Source organism: Tachypleus tridentatus, chromosome 5, assembly GCF_004210375.1.
Source record: "Tachypleus tridentatus isolate NWPU-2018 chromosome 5, ASM421037v1, whole genome shotgun sequence".
Lineage (NCBI taxonomy): Eukaryota > Metazoa > Arthropoda > Merostomata > Xiphosura > Limulidae > Tachypleus > Tachypleus tridentatus.
The window spans coordinates 37,369,060-37,385,980 of record NC_134829.1 but is presented as its reverse complement, the minus strand read 5'-3'; the positions used below and the strand labels follow the sequence as shown (position 1 = coordinate 37,385,980).

The following is a 16,921-nucleotide window of genomic DNA, read 5'->3' as shown; positions in this document are numbered from 1 at the left end:
AGGGACGGCTAGCACAGATAGCCCTCGGTAGCTTTGGCGAAACTGAAACACAAACAAATTATACGCCACCTTTAACCTTAACAACCAGTGCCCCGTTATATCACTTTTAATTTCGATAACCAGAATTCTGTTGTATCACATTTAACCATAATAATCTATGATGTCAACTTTAACCTTTGTAATCAGCGAACTGTTACATTACCTTCACTGAATGTAAACTACAATGTAATGTACGGAGGTTGTTGAAGTGGTTCCAGCCGTTTTGATAGTTTACATTCTGCTCTTACTTCAGTAGCATTGTTATACCTATTAATGTATTCTGTGAAACTTCCAAACATGTGATGAACGCCAAAACATACTTAATACGTATTATCACAGTTTCGACTGAACCGTGTTTGAACATTGGTCCAGGTTTGCGTGCGTGTCGTGAATGCTGCAATAAGATTTAGAGTGCAAAACAAAACACTTTCAAACATTTCGTCTTATCACAGAAACTACACGTACGTTATAATACACTGGAGGATGTCACGCAAGCACGAGTTTCACAGAATTATTGATGTTAGCCTTGACTGGTTGTTGTTAGGCTCAAGAAAATTCTAGGCCTGAACCGTCGCTTTAGGTTAACATATTTTAGTATCCCTACGCGTATAACCGTCGTATGTGTTTATATGTGCACTTGTCAGTTTCGCACACATATGTTGTGGTTTTGGATCGCAAGCAGCATAATAAATAATCTATATAGATAGAGAGCCCTGAATAATAATTTCTACATAAGTACTCTATACAACTGTACAGCTATTGCCAACTGCCAGCTGATCTGTCTAACTATTCTTAGGCAACAGTTAGCCTAGTTATTGATTCCTAACTACCAGTAGGTCAAATTAATCAACTATTCCAAGTTACCGATCTGTCTGGCTACCTATAGCTAGTACTCTATCTGGCTAACGGATCCTATCTAGCAGTTGGTTTGGTTACATTGCCCTAACTAGCAGTTGGTCTGGTTATCTGTCCCTGGCTAGTAGTTAGTCTAGTTAACTCTCCATAGCTATGACTTAGTCTGGCTATCTTTCCGTAACAAGCAGTAGTCTCGTTACCTATCCCTGGCTGGTGGTTAGTCTGGTTACCTATCCCTAGCTAGTAGTTGGCTCGGTTACTTATTTTTAGTTGATAGTTTAAGTCTAATTGCCTATCCCTGGCTAAAAGGGGGTCTGATTATCTATCTTTGGTTAATAGTTAGTCTGGTTAACTGTCTCTAGCTAGCAGTTGGTCTGGTAACTTATTCCTAGTTAGTAGTTAGTCTCATTACCTATCCCTGGCTAGTAGTTAGTCTAGTTATCTATCCCTGACTAGCAGTTAGTCTAGCTACCTATAATTGGCTAGCAGTTAGATTGATTACCTATCCCTAGTTAGTAGTTAGTCTGGTTACCTACATCTGGTTAGTAGTTCATCTGGTTACCAATCTGTAGCTAGAATTTAGTGTGGTTACCTATCCCTGGCTAGTAAGTCATCTGGTTACCTGTCTCTGACTAGTAGTTAGTTTGGCTAACTGTCCCTAGCTAGCAATAATCTCGTTACTTATCCTTTGCTAGTAGTTAAACTGACTAACCATCCCTAGCTAGCAGTAGTCTTGTTACTTATCCCTTGCTAGTAGTTAATCTGGTTACCTATACCTGACTAGTAGTTAGTCAAGCTAATTGTCCCTAGCTATCAGTTATTTTGGCTAACTCTTCTTAGCTGCTTATGTGTTTGGCTAAAACCTTCCAGCTACCAGTTAATAATTTGGCTAACAATCTTCTGGCCTGCCAACAGGGTGGGGTGAGAAAGAGACAAGTGCGCGAGGGCCAGTAAGAATAAAACCTGGTTATGTCGTAAAGTTCACAAAGCAAAATTAGGATATATCTTCATTTAATCATAAAAAGCATAGTTTGGGCTTTTTTTTTGCACAAAGACACTTGATACATTAGAAATGAGTGAAATAAAAATTTGAGTAATAATTAATATATATTTGTATTTTATAGATTCAATATGTTGATGTTGTTTATACTTTATTAACGTTTTTATGCTCATACTGTGAGCTGAAACGGCTGTTGATACGATTTTTGTCTCGTTTATTAGCTCATTGCCGTCTCAATTTAGGATCTTTTTATTAATATTTTTTTCTAATGTTAAGAAAAGAGAAAAGGATGTTTGCCCTTACCTGTTTATCCTCTTAATAACTGACAGTCACAACTACTCCTGCTTTGCCAGCTTTTTCCAACTAGTATTTGGTGAGTCGAGTGTGTTTGTGTGTTTTATTATACCAAAGCCACATTGGGCTACCTGCTGAGTCCACCGAGGGGACTCAAACCCCTGATTTTAACGTTTTTAATCCGTAGACTTACCGCTGTACTAACGGGGGACATTGGTGAGTCGAGGCTGAGCCTGTATTATACCACAGGTATTCCCCGTATTTTAAGTTGTATATTAGCGTTATACGAGTAACAGTCAGTTCCTTAGTTTGGATGGTAGGTGACAGATAACCTGCATTCCCTCTAGCCAACAATTAAACAATAGAAACGGTAACAGATTGCCTTAGTAATTTTTTCCTAAACTACAAATCCAAATACATTTTTCAAGGTAATTCCCTTGTTTATAAATTTGGTAAGTTACGTATTGTATTCCCTTGCTAAGAGACTGTTATCTGACAAATTTATTCCTTTTTAAAGTAGAGGATCGGTGGAAACACTTCTTCGAGAGCGTGTTTTTCGCCACTCGCCGTTTCAAGCACTCATGGCTGGTGAAATACCTTCGGACCAGGCAGCTTTAGCTCAGGCTGCAGGTAAGTTGTAGAAAACGTTCACAGCTTGTTTGTGAGTACGCGTGATGTTATAAATGCATAAAATTCTCACTTATTAGACGTAGTTTCATATTCAAATCATCATAAAGTACATCAAATATTTTTAAACCTGGTATCATGAGTTCAGTTTTGGCAAACTTTACAGTTAATCTTGTTATATAAACAAACACACACTAAGACAAACGAACTGTTTGTACTAATTGTGATTATGTCTTGTATGTATTTAAATAGCGACAAAAAAGAGGTGATTATTTTTGTTGAAGAGAGAGTTTTGATTTTTGTAATTATTTAGTCTTGAAAAGATTGAAACACTTTTTGTTATTTTGTCCTGTGAAAATAATTAAGCATCCTGCTTATAGTAATTCACCTGATAATCTATTATATCAAATAATAATAGAACTTATATTAACATATGTAAATCAACGGTTTGCATAAACGTTTCTGGATACTGGATACATATCTCCAACTTACACACGTGCGATATAATTACACTGTAACGTGGTACGCAGTTCAATCCTCCAGTATTCAAATAAGATCCCTTACACTTATATTTGTAAATAATTTTGCTAAATGTAATAATGAAGACTATCGCGTAACCTCAACATGGTGACACGTAGTTGAGTTTTGTAGTTTTCATGATTGCTAACTCGTTTTTACTTCCGCTACTGACTCAGGCAAGAAATAATACTTCGAGAACGTTTTATGGAAGGATTTTATATTTTTAATCCTTGAAGCTAGATTCACATTTCTCTTTGTAAATTATTTAGATAGCTTGCTTATAGGTAGTTACAAAGTATGTGCTTTAGTTACGAATGTATGCAGTTGAGAAGATAAATTATGTAAATGAAGGTATACGTTGTTGTTTGTTCCAATAACTCTCGTTTAGTTTTCCATATTGAATGTCCACACACACACACAAAACAAACGTGGGTACCCTATTGGAATCAAGATTACGGTAGTAAGAGACTTGATGTAAGCAACAGAGCACGCCATTTAAATGGTAACAACCAATATACAGAAAGGTGCTTCCAAGATGCTTTCACATAACTAAGGTTCAAAAACAAATGGTGTCGCGCAAGCTGTACACCGTAAGACCCTATTAAGACATCATATTACAAATATATCATCTATCGAAGTGACGTAGAGAAATGAAGTACCTAAACAAATGCTACCTGCAAAGAATATAAATTTTATAGAAGTTTTAAAGGCCTGAAAAACAATTACAAAGAAATAATTCAGAGATAACAACAACTTAAAAACAAAAACTGGCAATTTAAAATACACAACCCTTTGGAAAAACCAACTCAACCATTTCTACAACATACTTAATTGTACAAAACGCTTCTTCTTATCAAACTCAACCATTTCTACAACATACTTAATTGTACAAAACGCTCCTTTTTATCAAACTCAACCATTTCTACAACATGCTTAATTGTACAAAACGCTTCTTCTTATCAAACTCAACCATTTCTACAACATACTTAATTGTACAAAACGCTTCTTCTTATCAAACTCAACCATTTCTACAACATGCTTAATTGTACAAAACGCTCCTTTTTATCAAACTCAACCATTTCTACAACATGCTTAATTGTACAAAACGCTCCTTTTTATCAAACTCAACCATTTCTACAACATAATTGTACAAAACGCTTCTTTTTATCAAACTCAACCATTTCTACAACATGCTTAATTGTACAAAACGCTTCTTTTTATCAAACTCAACCATTTCTACAACATACTTAATTGTACAAAACGCTCCTTTTTATCAAACTCAACCATTTCTACAACATACTTAATTGTACAAAACGCTCCTTTTTATCAAACTCAACCATTTCTACAACATACTTAATTGTACAAAACGCTTCTTTTTATCAAACTCAACCATTTCTACAACATACTTAATTGTACAAAACGCTTCTTTCTATCAAACTCAACCATTTCTACAACATACTTAATTGTACAAAACGCTTCTCTTTATCAAACTCAACCATTTCTACAACATTTTAATTGTACAAAACGCTCCTTTTTATCAAACTCAACCATTTCTACAACATACTTAATTGTACAAAACGCTTCTTTTTATCAAACTCAACCATTTCTACAACATGCTTAATTGTACAAAACGCTTCTTTTTATCAAACTCAACCATTTCTTCAACATACTTAATTGTACAAAACGCTTCTTTTTATCAAACTCAACCATTTCTACAACATGCTTAATTGTACAAAACGCTTCTTTTTATCAAACTCAACCATTTCTTCAACATACTTAATTGTACAAAACGCTTCTTTTTATCAAACTCAACCATTTCTACAACATACTTAATTGTACAAAACGCTTCTTTTTATCAAACTCAACCATTTCTACAACATAATTGTACAAAACGCTTCTTCTTATCAAACTCAACCATTTCTACAACATGCTTAATTGTACAAAACGCTTCTTTTTATCAAACTCAACCATTTCTACAACATACTTAATTGTACAAAACGCTTCTTCTTATCAAACTCAACCATTACTACAACATACTTAATTGCACAAAACGCTTCTTTTTATCATTGTTATATACTTATATACTTAACTCACATTTATTATAAAACCGTTTCAGCATTTTAAAGCAGAAAGAATGTTTTCACGTATTCAGAGCTTCAAAGTTCAAATTGAAAAATACTCCAATATTATCAAATACACAGATAACATCAGTACTAGTGGTATCATTGATACCAATAAATCACCTTGCACTCTTTCAGTTTGAAGTGACGTATTAAGGGTGTCCAGCGTCTAACTCGCTCGAGCGTTGAACTGTCCACATAAACTGATGACCTTGTCAATAAATGCTACGCTAAGTCAGTTTCCTTCCAGTCGGGTTTATTTTTGTGTTAGTGACCGTAGTGGCTGTGTTATTGTTGTAAACAGTTTTCAGCTGGACATAACATCTTGCCCGATGTGATTTAATAATGTTACATATTTTCACCGAGACTATTTTAAGGTTAAAAACGTTTAAAGACAATATACAGAAAAACCTGTTTATTTTACTGTCACGCCAGAATAATACCCAAGATAGATAGATTATTAGTAACGATAACACAGTCATAGGTATATACATATATATGTATTTCAAACTAACTATCTGATATAATCAATATTAGCTATTTGTTTTGGCACAAAGTTACATATTAGCCTGTTATTTGCATTCTGACCGCTTCGGGGTACGTGGAATCGAGCCCCAGGTTTTAGTCCAGAAGCCTGCATTTTGTCCACCTGAGAACCGTAGGATAAATAAAAGGAGAAAACTAGACATTGCAGTTTCTCTTGCTTTGTTTAAAGAACAAACCAAAACTAAGACTTTATAACGTGATAAAAAAGCTTTATTACGTATGATTTCAGCCTTCCCTACAAATCAGTTATTTTGCTAGGAAGTTTTATAATGATGCAGTTAACGCTGTTCCAAAGTTTGTTTTTGGGGACTTATTATATATCTTAGTTTATGCAGAAACATTTCCTTAAAATATTTACACTTTATTTCTATAAAAAATCATTATATTTTGTTGCTGTATTTGAAATAGATTAACTGAACTTAATCGTGAAAGTCCAGCTAAATATTTTCCCAAATATATTAGAGAAACAAATCCGGTCGATAAGTACTCTCATCTCATTCTTACAGTGGCAACTCAGTTGCATCTTTGTTAGTTAAACATTATATTGATATCAAACTAATTGAACTTGGTAAAGTATTTCCAACGTATGGTCTGCTTTTTCTTTTTAGCATTAGGACGCGTTCCTCCTTCAACCGAGCTGCTTCTCATGGCTAGTCAGGCCGGAAGCCCCTGGAAAATGCCCGGGATGCCCTTCAGCATGGCGGAATTAGGTTCCTTTATGAACGTTCAACAACAGCAGGCTAACCATTTCGCCAGTCTTTACTTTGGTCTCCCTAGAACTATGTTTCCACCGATCTCAATGGTTTCGGCATCGAGCACGATGACTGGAAACCCCGCTGCAGTTCCTGTTTCTGCGGAACACAGTGGAAACCTTCACGGACACTTGCCATTATCACCACGGCTTCAGTGCTCCACATCTCGACCTGTTCCAACCAATCTTCCGCCAATGTCAAGTATTACAGCTGGTAGCCCATCTCTTTCCCCAAACCAGCTTTATAGTTCTCGGCTTCACCTCTCAACGTTACACCCTGGGCTTAAATATCATCCATATTTCAGGCCCAGACTCCTTCAAACTTCTAGTTCAAAACCGGTATTAGATGCAGAAAGTGAGGGCATTTCGCCATAAGTATCACGCTTAAAAGCAAGAAGGTAAAAATCATATTCGAAAAATATTCACATTATTATGATTCGAAGAATGTTTTAATCTAAACCAAAGCTTAAATTGTAACTAATTTTTTCTCAGCCATATTTCTTGACAAGTGACGTTGACTTTCATGTTTTCTGGACTTTAGATTAAGAAAAATCAAGTGTGAATAAGTTTAAATAAAGAATAATAAGGGGTTCCTGAGTTTGAAGTGTAATAGGCGTCCAGCTAGATAAATTTATCTATGAATTCTAACGGTGGAGGTGATTTCTTTACTTATCCTAGAACATGTTTTGGAAATCGATGGATGGTCAGAAAAAAAAAAAAATCTTGGGAAACTTCGGCTTCCTCTAATCGCAAAGAGGTAAAATTCTCGATTAAACTCCTTCAAGCTGAAAAGTAAATATTCCACCAGGAGGAGTTAAACATTAAAAAAAATACATAAACTGAGACCTGAGTTGTTGGAGTTCAATGGTTCTTTCGCTCTTATGTACAGCAGACGATATTTCAGGAGTTTCCCAAACACGTGGAAATATGAACTGCAAATATAAACGAAAGAACGATAGTAGACCTCTCTTTCTTTTCTATTCCTTTGAAGAAACGTTTGAATCGTGTGACACTTATGACAAAGTATTTTTTTTTTCAATTTAAATTTAATAATTAATCGACATATTTCTTTCATTGGGAATTTATAGAGCGTTGAAATAATAACTACATGCCTATTACCCATCTGAACAACGTTCCTTAAATACTGAATGACTACAAATATTCTTTAACTACGTGAAGCATACTTTCTTTTTGGCCAATATTCTATTTTTTTTAAACACAGTTCTGTTCTAACATTGCAGGTTTGTCTCGTATGCTATCAATAATTGCATGCCATATTGTCCTTAATTCTAATATCTGGGCACTATGATTTTACATCATGCCACTGCAATTTACATCATAGACCATTAAGACCGATAGAAAAAGTGAAATCGTAATTGTTATTTTAATTAATTGACGTTAAATTAACGAACATTATTGAAATTGCGAGTCATTTAATAATGATCTTGTTGTCAAAGTATTTGGATAACTTCTTATCCATCAAATGAAGAGACAAATTTAATTTTCCTTTACGGTCGACGTTCATTTCTTACGACTTTAGCCATCAACTCCAATATGTGGAAACCTGAATAATCAAAATTAATTATATTCTACAAATCTTTTCTTCTTTATGCCATGAGGATTAATCCGACGAAAACTGTAGAGAATTCTCAGTGCCATGGAGAAAATATTATCAAATTATTTCTCACCATGCATCGATATTCACCGATCTCTCCAGCTAGAGTAGGCTCCGTTTGTTTGTTTCTTGTCTACGTTTGTTTACTAGTGTGGCCACGTTTTGTAAATCTGAATTAATTGGCAACTAATGGGATTCTGTATGGTTGGTTATAATGCGTGTGTTGTATCCACGAGCCTGTTTACATTTTTTTTCACGTCTTTAAAAAGTAACAGACATTATGTGGTGGACCATAACTAAGTAATAGTCATTTTCAGAGTCTAGATGTAGATTTTAATCTTACATCACGAACGGAACGGAAGATATGATCTCTCTCAAGTGAAAAGATAAACAAACAAGAGGAACCTATATATATATAAAACCAGAATTACCTTCGTTTTTTTTCGACATTTGGTATCAACTTATTTTTCTCATGTGTATTTTTCTTATTTATTAGAATTTCAAAGATTATGTGAATGGGTTGGTTACCAAATGAATATTACCACTGAAGACATATTTGAAACAACAGATATGTATATTTAAAGCATATGGAGTAATTGTGTGATTTTATTGTGGGTTTTGGAATATAAATATTGTTTTTGTTCAACAAAAACATTGTGCAATTTTTTTCCTTTCACCTCATTACACTTATAATAAATATTTACTCTAAGTATCTGTTTGTGACGTTAGATGAATCGCTCAAAAATCTTATTTGAACACATAAAATGTTATGAAACACTGAAGCGTAACAAAAAGAAATTGTTTTATGACTCGATTGATAACATTACTTTTAACTCTAGAACTATTGCTCGTTGACTGGCAAACTAAACTTATCAATTTTTACACACATACACACAGTCTCTCTCTCTGGACACCATGCACATTTAAGGCATTGGGAAGCATGGACATCTACTGATCTTTTGTAGTTGTCTCATTTCTATAGTGGCAATACGTAGTTTTCTCTATAGAAATGACAAAAGGAATGAGAGACGGGGACCAGTTCCTTAAATAGGCATGGTATCTAGATAGAGAGAAAGTAACAATTCATATGTACATTTTTAATGTTTTATCATATGATCGTAAAATACTTCTCAGCTAGTTGCCTTACAGTTCATACTCTTTGTACAAACAATAACGGGTACTGCAAGGACTCCTCAGATTTACAATTCTAGAAACTGAGTTTCGATACCTTCGATGGTCAGAGCACAGATAGCCCATTGTGTAGCTGTGTGTTTAACTTCAAATAACAAGAGCATTGTTAACGATGATACAACAATGGATTACAATAACGTATGTCTTATGTAAGGATGAGACAACAATGGATTACAATAACGTTTGTCTTATGTAACGATGATACAACAATGGATTACAATAACGTTTGTCTTATGTAACGATGATACAACAATGGATTACAATAACGTTTGTCTTATGTAACGATGATACAACAATGGATTACAATAACGTTTGTCTTATGTAAGGATGAGACAACAATGGATTACAATAACGTTTGTCTTATGTAACGATGATACAACAATGGATTACAATAACGTTTGTCTTATGTAACGATGATACAACAATGGATTACAATAACGTTTGTCTTATGTAACGATGATACAACAATGGATTACAATAACATTTGTCTTATGTAACGATGATACAACAATGGATTGCAATAACGTTTGTCTTATGTAAGGATGAGACAACAATGGATTACAATAACGTTTGTCTTATGTAACGATGATACAACAATGGATTACAATAACGTTTGTCTTATGTAACGATGATACAACAATGGATTACAATAACGTTTGTCTTATGTAACGATGATACAACAATGGATTACAATAACGTTTGTCTTATGTAACGATGATACAACAATGGATTACAATAACGTTTGTCTTATGTAAGGATGAGACAACAATGGATTACAATAACGTTTGTCTTATGTAACGATGATACAACAATGGATTACAATAACGTTTGTCTTATGTAACGATGATACAACAATGGATTACAATAACGTTTGTCTTATGTAACGATGATACGACAATGGATTACAATAACGTTTGTCTTATGTAACGATGATACGACAATGGATTACAATAACGTTTGTCTTATGTAAGGATGATACAACAATGGATTACAATAACGTTTGTCTTATGTAAGGATGAGACAACAATGGATTACAATAACGTTTGTCTTATGTAACGATGATACAACAATGGATTACAATAACGTTTGTCTTATGTAACGATGATACAACAATGGATTACAATAACGTTTGTCTTATGTAACGATGATACAACAATGGATTACAATAACGTTTGTCTTATGTAAGGATGAGACAACAATGGATTATAATAACGTATGTCTTATCTAAGGATGAGACAACAATGGATTATAATAACGTATGTCTTATCTAAGGATGAGACAACAATGGATTATAATAACGTATGTCTTATGTAAGGATGAGAAAACAGTGGATTATAATAACGTATGTCTTATGTAAGGATGAGAAAACAATGGATTATAATAACCTATGTCTTATGCATGATTCCACCATTTGGTCAACTCATATTCCAAATAGGCCTGGTGGTCATAGCACTTAAGTCGCAAGCTGATGACCTCGAGGCCGAATACCGTCTCCGAGCATGCTCACTCGTTTAACTGTGGGGACGTTATAATGTGACGGTTAACCACAGTGTGTTTTAGTAAAGAATAGCCCAGAAGATCAGTAGTATTGACTATCTGTTCTTCCCTCCAGCTTATCACTTTAGAATTAAAGACGATCAGCCCAAACAGCCTTCAGTAGCTTTGCTTGAAGTTAAAACAAGCCATCCTCTGGCTATTTCAGTGAAACACTTTTCAAGATTTTTTCTACCCCAAAGAAAATAGAACTAAAGTTGTTGTTGTTGTTTTTTATGACAAAGCCACATATGGCTATCTGCTGTGTGCACCGAGTCTAAATTCGAAAAATTACCTCTCTCCCAGCGGAGAGATCAGAACTAAAGAACTTAACCATTTATTCATCGGTCAACCGAATATTTTTAATGAACCTTTTAGTTGACCATTATCTCTTACATTCGAAGAACTACGCTCGTAATTGAATAAGAAATGAATATGCAGCGTTTACAAGTTTATTTGAGTCTGTGCTAAAATGACAAATGATGAAACGTGACTTACTTTGCGTTTAACGTCTTCTTGTCTAATATATTCAACACCAATCAAAAGTATTTAAAACAGGTGTGTACGTGGCTTTTGAACCCCAAAGCCATGGGTCACATATACGGAAGTCACTATTTACGATTATACCCGAAGTCTTTATATTTGCGAGAGATGAGTGGTGTTCTTTTTATGACCATCATATAAACAATTTTTTGTATGAAGATTAGCATACATAAAGATCAAAATTCAGCCCTCTACCAAAGCACAAAGATACTAAAAAAGGCTATTAAGCTTACTAAAATCGTCTGCCTTATTCGCCCCCCCCCCTCTCTCGTTTCACCTGTCTTTCTTCTTCGGAGCTGTCTTTTGTGAGGTTAGATGAGCTTTCCAAATAAACCGCCACCTGATGGCTACTCTCGACATTAGAGACGCCGCTGTTATCGCACATAGGTTTAATGGTGAAGGATGTCTAGCCTTAGTTATAAAACAAGCATAGCCCTAAAACTTTTAGCCAATTGCAAATGCACTGTTTACAAGATTATAAGAACGACCGCTTTGCGTCCAGGTATACACAAAATACTATTTATGTTTCAGGTTTTCGGCAGCTATAAAGAAAGCCTTGTCTTTTATAAGGCCATCAACACACTTACCAAACAGTGGAATACAAATATCTTTTTCTTTATACAGATATATTGTATTATTTTAATTTTTTTCATACGATATTTAACAAGATATTCTGTAAAATATTTAACAATGATCATTTATGCAAACTTATAATATTTAAAATAAATAACATTGTGTTAAAAATTCTTGCTCTTGAAAGTCTGGTTTACAAATGATTTAAGTAAAATTTATATAAATTATAATTAGCTTGCATAATCTGGATCACATTATAAACGTTGTTGTTCAAGAACATTATGTGGGTAACGCCTAGACTACTACTGTGTTTGTCGTCATTCAAAAAATTTATGTATGTAGCACCTAGACTACTACTGTGTTTGTCGTTGTTTAAGACAAGTATGTATGTAGCTCCTAGACTACTACTTGTTTGTCGTTGTTTAAGACAAGTATGTATGTAGCGCCTAGACTACTACTTGTTTGTCGTTGTTCAAAAAATGTGTGTATGTAACGCCTAAACGACTACTGCGTTTGTCGTTGTTTAAGAAATTTATGTATGTAGCGCCTAGACTACTACTGTGTTTGTCGTTGTTTAAGACAAGTATGTATGTAGCGCCTAGACTACTACTTGTTTGTCGTTGTTCAAAAAATGTGTGTATGTAACGCCTAAACGACTACTGCGTTTGTCGTTGTTTAAGAAATTTATGTATGTAGCGCCTAGACTACTACTGTGTTTGTCGTTGTTTAAGAAATTTATGTATGTAGCGCCTAGACTACTACTGTGTTTGTCGTTGTTCAAGACAAGTATGTATGTAGCGTCTAGACTACTACTGTGTTTGTCGTTGTTCAAGAAATGTATATATGTAACGCCTAGACTACTACTGTGTTTGTCGTTGTTTAAGAAATTTATGTATTTAGCGCCTAGACGACTACTGTGTTTGTCGTTGTTCAAGAAATGTATATATGTAACGCCTAGACTACTACTGTGTGTGTCGTTGTTTAAGAAATTTATGTATTTAGCGCCTGGACGACTACTGTGTTTGTCGTTGTTCAAGACAAGTATGTATGTAGCGTCTAAACTACTACTGTGTTTGTCGTTGTTCAAGACATGTATATATGTAACGCCTAGACTACTACTGTGTTTGTCGTTGTTTAAGAAATTTATGTATTTAGCGCCTAGACGACTACTGTGTTTGTCGTTGTTCAAGAAATGTATATATGTAACGCCTAGACTACTACTGTGTTTGTCGTTGTTTAAGACAAGTATGTATGTAGCGCCAAGACTACTACTTGTTTGTCGTTGTTCAAAAAATGTGTGTATGTAGCGCCTAGACTACTACTGTGTTTGTCGTCATTCAAGACAAGTATGTATGTAGCGTCTAGACTACTACTGTGTTTGTCGTTGTTCAAGAAATGTATATATGTAACGCCTAGACTACTACTGTGTTTGTCGTTGTTTAAGAAATTTATGTATTTAGCGCCTAGACGACTACTGTGTTTGTCGTTGTTCAAGAAATGTATATATGTAACGCCTAGACTACTACTGTGTGTGTCGTTGTTTAAGAAATTTATGTATTTAGCGCCTAGACGACTACTGTGTTTGTCGTTGTTCAAGACAAGTATGTATGTAGCGTCTAGACTACTACTGTGTTTGTCGTTGTTCAAGAAATGTATATATGTAACGCCTAGACTACTACTGTGTTTGTCGTTGTTTAAGAAATTTATGTATTTAGCGCCTAGACGACTACTGTGTTTGTCGTTGTTCAAGAAATGTATATATGTAACGCCTAGACTACTACTGTGTTTGTCGTTGTTTAAGACAAGTATGTATGTAGCGCCAAGACTACTACTTGTTTGTCGTTGTTCAAAAAATGTGTGTATGTAACGCCTAAACGACTACTGCGTTTGTCGTTGTTTAAGAAATTTATGTATGTAGCGCCTAGACTACTACTGTGTTTGTCGTTGTTCAAGACAAGTATGTATGTAGCGTCTAGACTACTACTGTGTTTGTCGTTGTTCAAGAAATGTATATATGTAACGCCTAGACTACTACTGTGTTTGTCGTTGTTTAAGAAATTTATGTATTTAGCGCCTAGACGACTACTGTGTTTGTCGTTGTTCAAGAAATGTATATATGTAACGCCTAGACTACTACTGTGTGTGTCGTTGTTTAAGAAATTTATGTATTTAGCGCCTAGACGACTACTGTGTTTGTCGTTGTTCAAGACAAGTATGTATGTAGCGTCTAGACTACTACTGTGTTTGTTGTTCTTCAAGAAATGTATATATGTAACGCCTAGACTACTACTGTGTTTTTCGTTTCACATTTGACCTGAAGAGCGTATTGAACGAAAGAATTCCCTGACACTGGATATGTGTGATTGATATGTTATAACATAATCTTCTTTACTTTTTCTCCCAGTGGCTCGGTGTTAAGTCTATAGACTTATAACACTAAAAACTTCATTTTGATACCTGTGGTGGACACAGTACGGACCAACTCATTGTGTAGCTTTACGTTTAACAACAAACAAGAAGACCTGTGTCTTAACTCACGTGTTCTTAGCATGAAAGCAACCTTGTTTTACACTGTGTCAAATCTGCATTTTGTTCTCTTACTGTTGACCAAAAAATTGAAGTTATAATTTTATTGGCGGGCTTGTCCGGTGATTAACGACTCGTAAGCACAAAGTATATTGATTCTTCAACCCTAACATAGTTCAGAGATATAGCCATTTCATAACTGCTAAATGAAGAGAAATCAACTAGCCAACAGCACCTATTACTTATATCTTACCCCAATAGCTGGATATATTGTCACAGTTACCTTGCTAGACAATCTGTAACCACGAAGAGTGTTCGGCGGCACATAAGGGCTCACACTTTGCACCTTTTAATCTGCAGTTTAACAGGCTATGAATAGGCCACACTCAACCCTTCAAAAGCTTTTTGCTGCAGATAGAATATCCTGTCACAATTCAGGAGTTCAAATTAATTATCTATTTCTAGTTTTATAGAATACACAGTAATATTTTGTATAAACAGTTTGAATGCTTTTAAATTGAGACCTACTTTGTCTCTGTGACCCTGGTAGACTTCCGATTTTTAGTTTAAATTAAGACCTTCTTTGACTCTGTGACCCTGGTAGGTTTCCGATTTTTAGTTTAAATTAAGACTTACTTTGTCTCTGTGACCCTGGTAGATTTCCGATTTTTAGTTTAAATTAAGACCTTCTTTGTCTCTGTGACCCTGGTAGACTTCCGATTTTTAGCAATTTTGAAACCTTTAACACTTATAAACATGAATATTCTAGTTTCTCGTCTCCCCACATGTGATCAGAAGTGAGTGAAGTATGAAATTATGATTTTCAGGTCTTTACGCTGTCCACGCGCTTCGTGTTAATATTGTTGTGATTTTCAGGTCTTTACGCTGTCCACGCGCTTCGTGTTAATATTGTTGTGATTTTCAGGTCTTTACGCTGTCCACGCGCTTCGTGTTAATATTGTTGTGATTTTCAGGTCTTAACACTGTCCACGCGCTTCGTGTTAATATTGTTGTGATTTTCAGGTCTTTATGCTGTCCACGCGCTTCGTGTTAATATTGTTGTGATTTTCAGGTCTTTACGCTGTCCACGCGCTTCGTGTTAATATTGTTGCTTTTTAACTCTCTTAATGGTTTTTTTTTATTTTTAAAAAACATTTTATTTTTTAAACATTTTGACTGATGTGATGATGCTTTAAATTCATAACTGATAACCAAGCGTCAGTTAACCACAAAAACACAATGAATTAAGCAATTCTTGACAAAATGTTCGAACAAATTTCAGTTTGAAATATTTCAGGTTTTATAGTGTCTTCTGTTGTTTACGTTCATGTATCATTCCGCTTGGTCCATGGAATGTTAAACAATAAAGTAAACCACACATTTAATTACAACACTCGTCTTTTATGTGTTGTCATGAAAAGATGAGCGCACCTTAGCATCAATATGCGCATGCGCACGCGCTCATTTTAAAGGGTGTAAACAAAAGACGGATGTGAACATACTTTAGTAGACATTTTGTAGAAAAACATATTACAAGCTTATTAAAGTTTCTAAAAGGACTTTAACGTGAGGCTGTAGAAAAAATTATAAGTTTATTTATTGTTAGTAATAAGTACGGTAAAATTTAGCCCCAACAAAACTAAAGCAAGAAAACATACACAAGCTATAGTGTTACTTAATCTCTTTGCAGAATATGGGCCGTACTTAGTAACAAAAGCTCAACTTATGTTAGGCCTAAGACAATTGGACTTACAGAGTTTGGTGCCTGCGACTAGATTTTGTTTCGGTTATTCTAGAAATCATATATTTACGAAATAATCCTGAAATGAATATATTAGTGTTTTGAAGATCTCTGGTACTACTTATAACGTGTTAGAAATGTGTGTATGTGTTTTTTTACAACAAAGCCACATTGGGCTATGTGCTGAGTCCACCAAGAGGAATCAAACCCCTGATTTTCACGTCGTAAATCCGTAGACTTACCGCTGTACTAGCGGGTGACCCCGTCATAGAAGCAAATACACATAATACTAAAAGAATTTACTCACTTATCTATACAAAGATACATGTGTATATATATATATATATGTATGTTTCAGTTATACGTATGTACTGATTGGCATAAGTGAAATAGCCGGAATATGTTCAGTTTGGCTGAAAACATATTATTTTTCCACTTATTAAGATTA

General features: G+C 34.7%; 1 protein-coding gene across 1 annotated transcript in view; it reads left to right on the top strand.

Moving 5' to 3' along the window:
• Window positions 1-8,977, top strand: part of LOC143250332 (T-box transcription factor TBX20-like) — a 48,846-nt gene extending 39,869 nt beyond the window's left edge. Inside the window, exons 5-6 of the mRNA XM_076500783.1 lie at window positions 2,709-2,818; window positions 6,609-8,977. Coding sequence (XP_076356898.1) covers window positions 2,709-2,818; window positions 6,609-7,126 — 628 coding nt within the window. The 3' untranslated portion in view covers window positions 7,127-8,977. The remainder of the gene's footprint in view (window positions 1-2,708; window positions 2,819-6,608) is intronic.
• The last annotated feature ends 7,944 nt before the right edge of the window (window positions 8,978-16,921 follow it).